We start from the raw sequence: 12,899 nt of genomic DNA on the forward strand, positions 1-12,899 counted from the left end.
GATAAAGGATAATAATGGATGGATGATAAAGGATATTAATGGATGGATGGATGGATGATGATAAAGGATAATAGTGGATGGATGGATGGATGGATGGATGGATGGGTGGATGGATGGGTGGATGGATGGGTGGATGGATGGGTGGATGAATGATGAATGGATTGGTGGTTGGACGGATGTATGGATGATAATCGATGATGGATGGATGAATGATAATCGATGATGATGGATGGATGGATGGATGGATGGATGGATGGGTGGATGGATGGGTGGATGAATGATGAATGGATTGGTGGTTGGACGGATGTATGGATGATAATCGATGATGGATGGATGAATGATAATCGATGATGGATGGATGGATGGATGGATGGATGGATGGATGGATGGATGGATGATAATGGATAGATGATAATGGAATGGATGGATGGATGGATGGATGGATGGATGGATGGATGATAAAGCATAATAATGGATGGGTGATAAAGGATATTAATGGTTGGATGGATGGATGATGGATGATAAATGATGGATGGATGGATGATAATGGATGGATGAATGATGGATGGATGGATGGATGGATGGATGGATGGATGGATGGATGGATGATAAAGGATAATAATGGATGGGTGATAAAGGATATTAATGGTTGGATGCATGGATGATGGATGATAATTGATGGATGGATGGATGAATGATGGATGAATGGATGGATGATAATGGATGGATGGATGAATGATGGATGGATTGGTGGTTGGATGGATGGATGGATGATAATGGATGATGGATGGATGATAATGAATGATGGATGTATGGATGTAAGGATGGATGGATGGATGGATGGATGGATGGATGATAAAGCATAATAATGGATGGGTGATAAAGGATATTAATGGTTGGATGGATAGATGATAATTGATGGATGGATGGATGGATGATAATGGATGAATGATGGATGGATGGATGGATGATTAAGGATAATAATGGATGGATGGATGGATGGATGGATGGATGGATGTTTGACGTTAAACTTACTGCTTGTTTCGACCAAACTAGAACATCTTTTGGACAATGCACCCATTTAAAACAGAACCTTCCCTTGGTGTGGTTGTAAAGGCGTTATAAATAAAGGTGTAGTTGTTGTTTGGTTTTTTTTTGCAGTGCTTTTCCAGGGTTACGTCACTGGCAGCAGAGAGCTCTGTGGTGTTATTGAGGCTTAGAGCCAGGTCTCTGTGCTGCTCCATGTTAAACAGATTTACTACTGTTCAACTCTTCTCTTTTTTTTCATTTGTTCACTCAATCTGTTCATCCATCCCTAATCCAGTGTGTGAGAGCAGCGTTTATCTACTGCTCAGGGACCAGTCGAAAGCCACAGGTCTGTTCTTACTCACATCGCTGGGAATAATCAAGCTTCTGTCCGTTTTGGTTGAAAGTTTGAGACTTTAACGTGCTTTAACGGCACATCTGTGGCTGAAACGATGTGTTTGTGTGAGTTTTGTGATGCTGGACAGACCAGAGACAGAGTCTGTAGAACGTAAAACCGAAATAAGGAGCCTGAAGATGCTAAAAAAGCTACAGCGGAGGTGGTGATTTCATTCTTTTGTTCCATTAACACTCATTTTTCTTCACTGTGGTTCATTTTTCAAGTCTCTGTGGAACCAGAACAACATGAAAAAGGAGAGAGAACTCAGAATTTACCCAAATCCACTGGAAATTAGGATAAAATGAGAAAGCCTGGTGTAAAATGACTGAACTTTGTCTAAACTGATTAAAAAATGGTCTAACATTACTGAAAACTTACTTAAACCATCAAAATGCTGTCAAAATATACAAAAAATGTTTTATTTGACATGAAATTTGTCCAAAATGACAAATAAAATCCTCCAAAATGAATAATAGTCATCCACAGTGACTCAAGATTAAGTGTAATTATTGACATGTTTCAGAAAAATCAAGAAACAAAACAGAAAGAAGACATTCTGAAAATGTCTTCTGTCAGCATTTACCCATAACAGCTCCAAATTAGGGTAAAATGACAAATAAAAAATTAAAAACAACTCAAACATTTGTCCCAAATGACTTGAACTTTGTCTAAATTGACTCAAAACTTGTCCAAAATTGCACAAAATTTGCTTAAAATTGTCAAATGTTTGCTAAAAAAAAATGTCTTAAATGATGTGAAATTTGTCTAAAATGATCAAATAATTTCATCCAAAATGACTAATAGATTCTCTAAAACAACTCAAAATTAGCTTAAAATGAAATTTGTCTTGTTTTGGTTCCTTATTTGTTTAAAAGTTAGAATAGAATAGAATAGAATAGAATATTCTTTAGAATAGAATATTCTTTATCGTCATTATACAATGTATAACAAGATTGCAGAGCTTCTCCTTTTCAGTGCAAGGAGATCTTAAAGATAGTGCAACAACAATTTACATATATACAGTATAAATAACAGATAAATAACGGAGTGAATATAAATAGCAGTGAATGAGACAGTGGTGTATATTGCACAGATACACTATGTTGTTTGCTTTGTGTGAGACGTGAGAGTTCAGGGTGGTGATGGCTCTTGGAAAGAAACTGTTTTTAAGTCTGTTTGTCCTCGCTTTAATGCATCTGTAGCGCCTTCCAGAGGGCAACGGATCAAAAAGCTGAGAACCAGGATGTGAACTGTCCTTGATAATGTTCTGAGCTCTGCTGAGGCACCGGGTGGAGTAGATGTCCATGAGGGAGGGGAGAGGACAGCCAACAATCCTCTGTGCTGCTTTGACTGTCCTCTGAAGCTTCACTCTGTTTGCTAAAACTAAACTACTAAACTAAAAGTTTAGTTTTAAATGTAAAAAAAAAAGACACAAAACAACACAAAAATGTCACAAAATGGTTCCAAAGATGGATGGAAGAACTAAAATGACAAAAAAAGACACAAAACCAAAAAATTAGACAAAAAATGAGTAAAAACGAGACAGAGAATGGCAAAAAAAAGGACAGAAAAAGAGAAAATGAGACGTAAAATGTAAAAAATGAGGCAAAAAAACTCACAAAAATGACACTAAATGACAAAAATGAAATAGAAAAACACAAAATTACCTAAATGAGACACAAAACCAGAAAGTGACAAAAAAATTATATGAATTCATTTAAATTTGATTCATCCAGTAAGTTTTAATTTCCTTTCATGTTAGTTTTTAAGAAGTTTCGAGGCATTTAGAAGATTTTTTTCAACAATTCTGGACAGATTTATGCAACCTTAGACAGTTTTTAAGTCATTTTTGCATTTTTTTTTGGCACAAATTCATGTCAGTTTGGACTGCAAAAGCATTTTGAATCTATATTTTTAAACAATTGGCAGGTTTATAATATTTTAGACAAATCTTTTGAAATTTCGAGTGAGTTTATGTAATTTCTGACAGCTTTTGAGTCATTTTTTCACAATTTTATGTAATTTTGGACTAATATTGAGTCATTTTGCGTCTGAATAATTCCAGCTGTAAACGGATGTTTCTCCATGCTGAATGTATCTCCATCAACCTGCTCCTCCTTTCACTGTTTCTGAGCCATGCTGACTTTATTTATTCATCCACTAGCTTTGGTTTTCCTCTCAGAGTCTTTTGTCATCTCTGTTTTCTGTCTTATTTGTGTCTCGTTTTTGTTCTTTTGTGTCAAATTTTTGTCATTTTCTAGCTCATTTTTGTTTTCTATCTCGTTTTGTCATTTTGTGTCTCATTTTTGTCATTTTGTCTCTCGTTTTTGTCTTTTATTGTCTCGTTTTTGTTTTGTGCCTCATTTTTGTCGTTTTGTATCTCGTTTTTGTCATTTTATGTCTCAATTTTGTCGTTTTCGGTCTAATTTTTTCATTTTGTGTCACATTTTTGTCATTTTCTACTTCGTTTTTGTTGTTTTCTGTCTCGTTTTTGTCATTTTGTTTCTCTTTTTTGTCAATTTGTGTCTCGTTTTTATCATTTTCTATCTCGTTTTTGTCATTTTCTATCTCGTTTTTGTTGTTTTGTGTCTCGTTTTTGTCATTTTCTATCTCGTTTTTTGTTTTGTATCTCATTTTTATTGTTTTCACTCTCATTTTTGTCGTTTTATGTCAAATTTTGTCATTTTCTAGCTCATTTTGTCATTTTGTTTCTCCTTTTTGTCATTTTGTTTCTTTTTTGTCATTTTGTGTCTCATTTTTATCATTTTCTATCCCGTTTTTGTCATTTTCTATCTCGTTTTTTCGTTTTCTATCTCGTTTTTGTCGTTTTGTCTCGTTTTTGTCATTTTCTATCTCATTTTTGTCATTTTGTATCTCGCTTTTGTCGTTTTGTGTTTCGTTTTTGTCATTTTGTGTCTCATTTTTATCATTATCTATCTCATTTTTGTCATTTTATGTCTCGCTTTTGCCGTTTTCTATCTTATTTTTGTCGTTTTGTCTCGTTTTTGTCGTTTTCTATCTGATTTTTGTAATTTTCTACTTCATTTTTGTCATTTTGTGTCCCGTTTTTGTCGTTTTATATCTTGTTTTTGTCGTTTTGTTTCTCATTTTTGTCATTTTGTGTTATGTTTTTCTCGTCTTGTGTCTCGTTTCTGTTTTTTTCTCTCGTTTTTGTCATTTTCTGTCTCGTTTTTGTCATTTTGTGTCTCATTTTTGTCGTTTTGTGTCTCGTTTTTATCGTTTTGTGTCTCGGTTTTGTCGTTTTGTGTCTTGTTTTTGTTGTTTTGTGTCTCGTATGTTTCGTCAGTCTTCCTGAGGTTCATCTACTCGAACAGAACCCCGTTAACAGTCGTCTTTGCGTTATTTTCTTTATAAGATAATTATCCTTTTTCTGTTTTGGTGTTGAGAACGTTGAGGCGTTAGAGGAATTAGTGCAGATCTGGGAGGTTAGGCTCCACTGCAGAACATTTCAGGAAGAGGACGACAGATTGTGCGTTGGCTGATAATCGCGGCTGCTCTACCTGCCAGCACGGATCTCGTCTGGCCTGGGAGGCCTCGGGCGGCCGCTGAATCACCGTATAGTGAGCTGTTTCCAGCTCTGATGAGGTTTCTGCATCAGCGACCTCCTGATGAATCCGATTCCTCTGCAGCCAGGGTCACGGTTCTCTTACCGTTTCTTCTTCCTCACAGGTAGCAGAACAAAGCGGTCATACGATTCGGTTCTCGGGGGGAACCCGACCGGAGCCCTTTGGTTCCTTTGGTCTCATCTGTTTAGAGCAGCAGAGGTTCAGTGGAGTGGAAGAGCAGCGATGAGGCTTCCAGTCACTGAGCAGAGCAGCTCGCCGCCTCTCATGGTGCATTCTGGGAGTTTTCCTACGGAGTTATACTGGCACCGGGATGCTGGGATCACTCTCGAGGGATCGCTGCTTTTTCCTCACACAGAGCTTTAAATCAGAGAGAAATCAGAGAAAAAAAAGAAACAAACGGCTTCAGAGTGATTCCTGCTGCTGCCCTCCCCCACCTAGTTTAATACCACAGAGATAAAACCTCTTCTACACTCATTTTACACAAGTTTACATCAGTTTGATCATGAATAATTCCAGCTGCAGAAAGATGTTTCACCATGCTGAACGGATCTTCAACAACCTGCTCCTCTTTCTGAGCCATGCTGACTTTATTTATCCAGCAGCTTTGGTTCTACTCTCAGTCTTTTGTGATCTCTGTTTTGTGTCTTATTTCTGTTGTTGTGTCTCTTTTTTGTCATTTTATGTCTTGTTTTTGTCATTTTGTCTTGTTTTTGTCATTTTGTCTTGCTTTTATCGTTTTATGTCTCGTTTTTGTCGTTTTGTGCCTTGCTTTTGTCGTTTTGTGTCTCGTTTTTGTCATTTTGTCTTGCTTTTATTGTTTTATGTCGTTTTTGTCGTTTTGTGCCTTGCTTTTGTCGTTTTGTGTCTCATTTTTGTCATTTTGTCTTGGTTTTATTGTTTTATGTCTTGTTTTTGTTGTTTTGTGTCTTGCTTTTGTTGTTTTGTGTCTTGTTTTTATCGTTTTGTGTCTCGTTTTTATCGTTTTGTGTCTCGGTTTTGTCATTTTGTGTCTTGCTTTTGTCGTTTTGTGTCTTGTTTTTGTCATTTTGTGTCCTGCTTTTGCCGTTTTGTGTCTTGTTTTTGTCGTCTTGTTTTTATCATTTTGTGTCTTGTTTTTGTCATTTTGTGTCTCGCTTTTGTTGTTTTCTGTCTAATTTTTGTCATTTTGTGTCTCATTTTCTGTCTCGTTTTTGTCATTTTGTGTCTTGTTTTGTCATTTTGAACACAGTTTGAGTAATTCTCCATGTTTCCAGACTTTTCCTCTCTGCTCATCAGCTGTATACAGATGTTTCACCATGCTGAATGGATCTCCAACTACTTGCTCCTCTGTTCCCTGTTTCTGAGCCATGCTGCATTTAATTATTCATCCAGCAGGTTTATTTGTCCCCTTATTTTATTTTTTAGCATGTTCTGAGGCATTTCTTAATATCTTTTTCCGCCATTCTTTACGAATTTTTGCCATTTTAGACAAATTTTGTCTCAGTTTGTGCAGGTTTATGTGTTTTTGAGTCATTTTTGGACACATTTTAAGTCATGTTAGGCATAAAAAAAATACATTTTTACAGCCTCAATATGTTTGACTCTCCTCACCGCCTCTCACGGTGCACTCTGGGAGTTTTCCTACGGAGTGATGCAGGCCCCGGGATGTTCGGATCTCTCTCGAGGGATCGCTGCTTTTTACTCACACAGGCCTTTAAATCAGAGAGAAAAATCTGAAAAAAGGGAACACAGTGATTCCTGCTGCTCAGTATGAACGTGTTCCTTCCCTCCCCCACATTGTTTTAAATCCACGCAGAGATAAAACCTCGTTAATCAGATTAAAGCTTCACAGCGTCCAGGCAGGACATGTGTTTAATACACAGTTTCTAATTTAACGATGCTAATTATTCGGAAGAGTGAAAATATGACGATGAGCAGCGCTGAACAGATCCATCAGACCACCTGACCAGGTGTTCCTGCTGATCACCAGAATGTTTCAAAGGTTAATCCTCCAGTATGAGCAGCTCTTTAATCAACATGACACCTTTAATGCTAGAATAGAATTACTGTAGTTGTCCTTGAATGTTCAGTTTTTACAAAAACTGCTGTACTATCATACATCCCATAATATCGAAACTCAAAGATGGTTAGAAAATTTAAAGAACAAATGTCTAATTATTGTGGAGACTTTTTAGTCATTTTGATTGAATTTGACCTCATTTAGGAAAAGTTTCTGTCCTAAGTTTGTGTCTGAGGTCAAGACTTTAGTCAAGTTTGGAATTGGTTTGGACAAATTGAGTCTTTATGTGAAAGTTTGAGGTATTTTGAACAAATTAGAAGCGTTTAGAGCCATTTGAGTCATTATGGACATGTTTCTTTTCAATTTGGAAAGATTTTTCAGTGATTGTGGCACTTTTTTGACCGTTTGCTTAAATTTAAACTAATTTAGAACAAGTTTTGAGCAATTTTTTGCATATTTTTTGTTATTGCAAACAAGGTTTCAGTCATTCTGGACAAAAAGAGTCTTTTAGGATTCATTTTAGTAATTCTGGATAACTTATTAGTCATCTTGATTAATGTCCAAGTCGTTTTGGAGAAGTCATTTTCATTTTTGAACAATTTAGTTTCCGTTTTGGCCAACCAGCATTGTCTAGAGTTTAGTAGTAGACATTAAATATCTGCAGTTTTACTGTTCACACCATAAAACATCTGATAATACTGAAGCTCACAGTTGGTTAGAGATAAAAATGAACAGAAACCAGGTTTAATGTTCAGAGTTTTACACCTGGATGAATGCAAAACTGATCAGGTGTGAGTTTCTACATCATTCTACTTCCTGTTTCCTACTGGAACCTCAGTAGTAAACAAGATGATTCTACTTCCTGCTTACTCCTGGAATCTCAGTAGTAAACAAGATGATTCTAGTTCCTGTTTACTACTGGAACCTCAATAATAAACATGATTCTACTTCCTGTTTACTACTGGAACCTTAATAGTAAACAAGATGATTCTACTTCCTGTTTACTACTGGAACCTCAGTCATAAACAAGATGATTCTACTTCCTGTTTACTACTGGAACCTCAGTAGTAAACAAGATGATTCTACTTCCTGTTTACTACCGGAACCTCAGTTGTAAACAAGATGATTCTACTTCCTGTTTACTACCAGAACCTCAGTAGTAAACAAGATGATTCTACTTCCTGTTTACTACCAGAACCTCAGTAGTAAATTGGAAGTAGAATTAACACCTTTCTGACAACATCAGCAAAGGCGGAAAATGTCAAAGCTTCCTATTGTTTTCTTCCTGTTTTAATGTCAACATTCAGAGGGTTAGGGTTAGGGGATTAGGAACACAGATGATGTTCCGTGATATCAAAGGTAGAACGTTCTCAAACCAACATTCAAAGAACGTTTTCCAGATGTTATTGAGGCCTCAGAGGATTTTTTTACAAGATGTTCCTGTAATATGATATATGAACAAAGGTGGAACGTTCTTCCTGCAATGGTCTGAGGATGTTTTAAGGCTGTTGTTGACAGAACCTTCTTCTATAAAACATTCTCACAATGTTTCATGAAAACAAAAGAAGAAGAAAGTTCTCAAGCCAACATTCGGAACATGTTTCCTAGATGTTATCGAGGCCTCAGATGACAGAATGTCCATCTTAAGTCATCAAAGTTTTAGAACCATCTCTGATTTTCCTGAATCTTTTATAGCAGGAAATGTGGATCTTTTTAAAGACATTTGTGAATTTTTAACTTGATCTATTAAAGTACTTTCTGAGATAACATTCTTTAAAAAGTTATCCGTCGACCCACTTTTAGCATTTTTTTTCACATTGAAATTTGAGGCTGTTTGAACAACAACATCTCAGAAAATATTAAAGCTAAAAATGTGAAATTTTACCTGTTTTTTTTTTATCACCATGTCATTGATTCACAATCTGTAATATCTGTTCTTTTAAAGTTTGTTCTGGTGAATTATCAGAAAACAGAAACACATCCAGGGAACCACTGATTATTTCTAGGACTCTAAACTGTTCACACTAGGATACATCCCATAATACTGATGCTCAAACATGGTTAGGAACTTTAGTTTAAGTGATTTTTGTCATTTTGGTTGAATTTTACCCCATTTGGGGCGTTATTTTGTCCTAAGTTTGTGTCCTAGGATAAGACTTTTTGAATTATTTTGGACAAATTGTGTCTTTCTATGAAATTTTTGAGTCATTTTGTAAAAGTTTGGGGTATTTTGAACAAATTATAATCACTTTTTGGCACTTCTTTTGGCATTTTGGTTAAATTTGAACTAATTTAGAACAAGTTTTGAGCAATTTTGGACATATTTTTGTTATTTCAGTAATTTTTACTCATTTTGGATAAATTATTACTCATCTTGATAAATGTTTGAGTTACTTTGGATAAGTTATTTTCATTTTTGAATAATTTCATTTTCATTTTGGGCAACCAGTATTGGGTAGAGTTTAGTAGATACATCCTATAATACTGATACTCACAGCTCGTCATAAAGAAACTGAACAGAAACCAGATTTAGTGTTTAGACTGTGACAACTGGATGGATGTAAAAGTGATCTAGTGTCAGTTTTTACCAGAACTTAGATGTATTTCTCCTCCTAAATGTCATGGTTCTATCTGCTGGACTGATGACGTTCTGAGGCTCAGAAATGATGGAAAAAGTCCATTAAAGAGTGATAAATCTGGACCCACCTCTATGGACTTCAAGGACCTGGAATGTTCGAAGTGAGACTAAACTTAAAGACTGGAAGCAAGAAAGGAGAACATCCCCTGGAGAAAGTTCTAGAGTAGACCCCCCGAAAACTGGACAGTTGTTGGGAGGTCTACTCTAGAACTTTCTCCAGGGGACGTTCTCCTCTATGGACTTCAAGGACCTAGAACTCTGAAATATCCACAGTCTGAAGGTAGAACTCTGATCACTAATAAAGTAACTGGAGATACAGAACCAGATGGTTCTGGAGGATTTTTAAAACTATTTCTTGCTGTTTTCTCAGTGAATCTTAAACTCTTGTGATGTTTCTGGAGCAGCTCAATGATTTTACTTCGTCTCTTCTTCCGCCTCCAGCAGATTCTTCATGAGTTACAATCTATTATTGTAGAAAGTTCTAGAGTATGCCTACCAACAACTGTACTTGTACTTGTAGGAACTAAAATGTCTCGTTGTCTTTGTGTCTGCAGGACTACAGGGTCAACATCTTCCTCCGTCAGCAGTGGAACGACCCTCGACTCGCCTACGCAGAGTATCCGGACGACTCTCTGGACCTGGACCCGTCCATGTTGGACTCCATATGGAAACCAGATTTGTTCTTCGCCAACGAGAAGGGAGCCCACTTCCACGAGGTCACCACGGACAACAAGCTCCTCAGGATATTTAAGAACGGGAACGTCCTGTACTCCATCCGGTAAGCTGTGAAAGTGAGGGTCGAGCCGCCACAGGACTTTCTTTTGTGACACAAAGCCATGGACAGACTGTTTTTCTCTTTAATGTGACCAGAATGAACGGAGCAGGGCCTTTATTCAGAGTCTGCTGCACTTTAGCGCTGTCATGGCTGGAGGCTCAGGCTGAACCCAAAGCGGAACCACAACAGGATTTAGAGAACGCACAAACCCAAGTAGAAGTGTGTCTCTGTGTGATGGACGGTCTCACTGAAAATTAGTTTTTGGTTTGAACACAGCGTTGTTTCGTAAGTTTACAGCATGTTTAGGTATCTAGGCAAACAGTAAAGTATTTGCTCAGATGTGAAATTAAAAATTAACGGTTTAAATTGATTATATTAAAAATTCAGGCCCTACAGTAGAAACTTAGAGCCATGCCCTGGTTCTACTTTGTTCTCGTGTAGAAGTTCTTGGATGTTCTCCTGCTGGAATCTTCATCTGGTCAGCCAGTATCCTGGTTTATCTTCAGACCTTCATGCTGCTTCTAGAAATGTCTTCAACACCTTCTGACCTCATGCAGCACCAGATCATCACACTCCCTCCTCCGTGCTTCACTGTCAGGACTATGCATCCACTGTGGTAGTCCTGGTCAGGTTCTCACCAAATATCTGGACTCCATCTGAGCCCAACTCATTGATCTTCATCTGACCAAAGAATGTTCTCCAACATCCATCAGGCTTCTTCTCATGTCCTTCAACAAACTTTCGTCAGGAAGTTTAGTTCTGAACAGCAACCAGGTTTAGTTCTTGTCCTCCATCCATAGAGGTTGATGTTCTGAAGGTTCCTTCACACTGTCTGAGCTTCACACTAACTCTGGTTTCTATTGAGAACCCCTGAGCCAAGTCTGAAGCAGCTGCTGTCTGTTTTTACAGCTGGATGGAGAAAGTAGTTCACTGTCTGTGGAGTCATTTTAGGAGCTCTGATGCTACTGGTACTATGACTCCTGTACCTCCTGATTAGTGGTACTATGACTCCCTCTATACCTCCTGATTAGTGGTACTTGCATGTCTTGTGTGTTTCTATTTTGGTGCCTGAATTTTCAACATAGTCTTTCTAACGCATTTGTTTTTTAAAGTTCATAAGATGGAATACTTTCATCGTCAACTCAGAAATAATGCAGCCTTAAGAGGTGGTGCAGTTTTAAATTCCTGGACATGTTAGTCACAGTGTGAGTCAGATTTAAAACATGCGATGAGGCGTTACCACATGAGATGCCATCAACATTGTGACTGTCTTACAAAGAGGACCACATGAATTTTAAATCCTGGTTCAAACATGATGCATAAGACATGTCCTGCATGGCATGCCTTGGAGATTTGCTAAGTGCATGAGTGGCAAATCCTGATTTCAGCTTTAAATCGATTAATTTTTTAGCTCTTATGGAAAATTCTGAGCGTGTTTCCAAGACAACCATCTATCAGAGCATCAGAAGAACTTCTACACTTCCCAAGTTACAGACTCTAATCACAGAATTCCACAGAATTACAGCTGCAATAATTAATTTAATTAGCATAAAGCTCTGAGCCTGGCAGCAGTAATCAGTTAATTTGATGTATTTTAGGGTTTCCGGCTGTGATTAGCTGCGTAGAGCATATTCCAATTACAGCTCTCAGCAAATGAAGGTTACGTGAACTCATTAATGTTCAGGTAAATAGCAGATGACAGATATTCACAGGACTGCAGCTGATTACTGTTCTACAGGATGTATATACACATGTACAGTTGTGAACAGAAGTTTACTTTCACTCATAAGACCATCTATCTGATCTCAGTCCTGAGTTTCCAGTGACTCCTTTAACTCTTCATTTTTTGGAATCTTTGAAACACACGTATCTTTGTCACTAAAAACAATCCTGTATTTTGGTTCTTTCATTGATTTATTAAAGGTATTCTGGATCATAAATATACATACATCAACTTGGATTATCAGTTTGGCTAAAGAGAACTAATCTAGTTTCCTTGGTTTCATGACCTCTTAACTTCTCCTGAGTGATTCCAATCGACTACAGCTGCTGACTCCTCTGATCCAGTTTAAATAGAACCCATTAGATCCACTCATTAGACTCAAACACTACAGTGGGAAAGTCTGAGGAGCTCAGCATCTGAAGAAGAAAATTATTGACTTGAACAAGTCAGAAAGTCACTTGGAGCCATTTCAAGGCAGCTTCAGATCCAGAATAATCTTCATGGTTCAGTCGTGTTACTGAAACCATCAGGAAGAAAACACAAACTACCACCTGCTGCTGAGAGACGACTGGTCAGGATGGTCAAGAGTCAACCAGGAACCATCAGAAAGCAGGTCTGAATGAATGAGAAGCTGCTGGAACACAGTTGTCAGTGTCCACAGGGTTCTAGAGGATCCATGAAGAAGTAAGTTCTTCCTCTAGAAGCAGAACCTTAAAGCTCCACTGATCACATGGACAAAGAAAAGGCCTTCTGG

The 12,899-nt window shown here is 37.5% G+C and overlaps 1 protein-coding gene across 2 annotated transcripts in view; it reads left to right on the forward strand.

Moving 5' to 3' along the window:
* The window catches only part of glra3 (glycine receptor, alpha 3), a 90,688-nt gene that overhangs the window by 40,887 nt on the left and 36,902 nt on the right, over positions 1-12,899 (forward strand). For both annotated transcript variants that reach the window (XM_023299473.3, XM_035943481.2), the window contains exon 4: positions 10,202-10,425. In XM_023299473.3, coding sequence (XP_023155241.3) covers positions 10,202-10,425 — 224 coding nt within the window. The remainder of the gene's footprint in view (positions 1-10,201; positions 10,426-12,899) is intronic.

The sequence above is a fragment of the Amphiprion ocellaris genome, chromosome 4, assembly GCF_022539595.1.
Source record: "Amphiprion ocellaris isolate individual 3 ecotype Okinawa chromosome 4, ASM2253959v1, whole genome shotgun sequence".
NCBI lineage: Eukaryota > Metazoa > Chordata > Actinopteri > Pomacentridae > Amphiprion > Amphiprion ocellaris.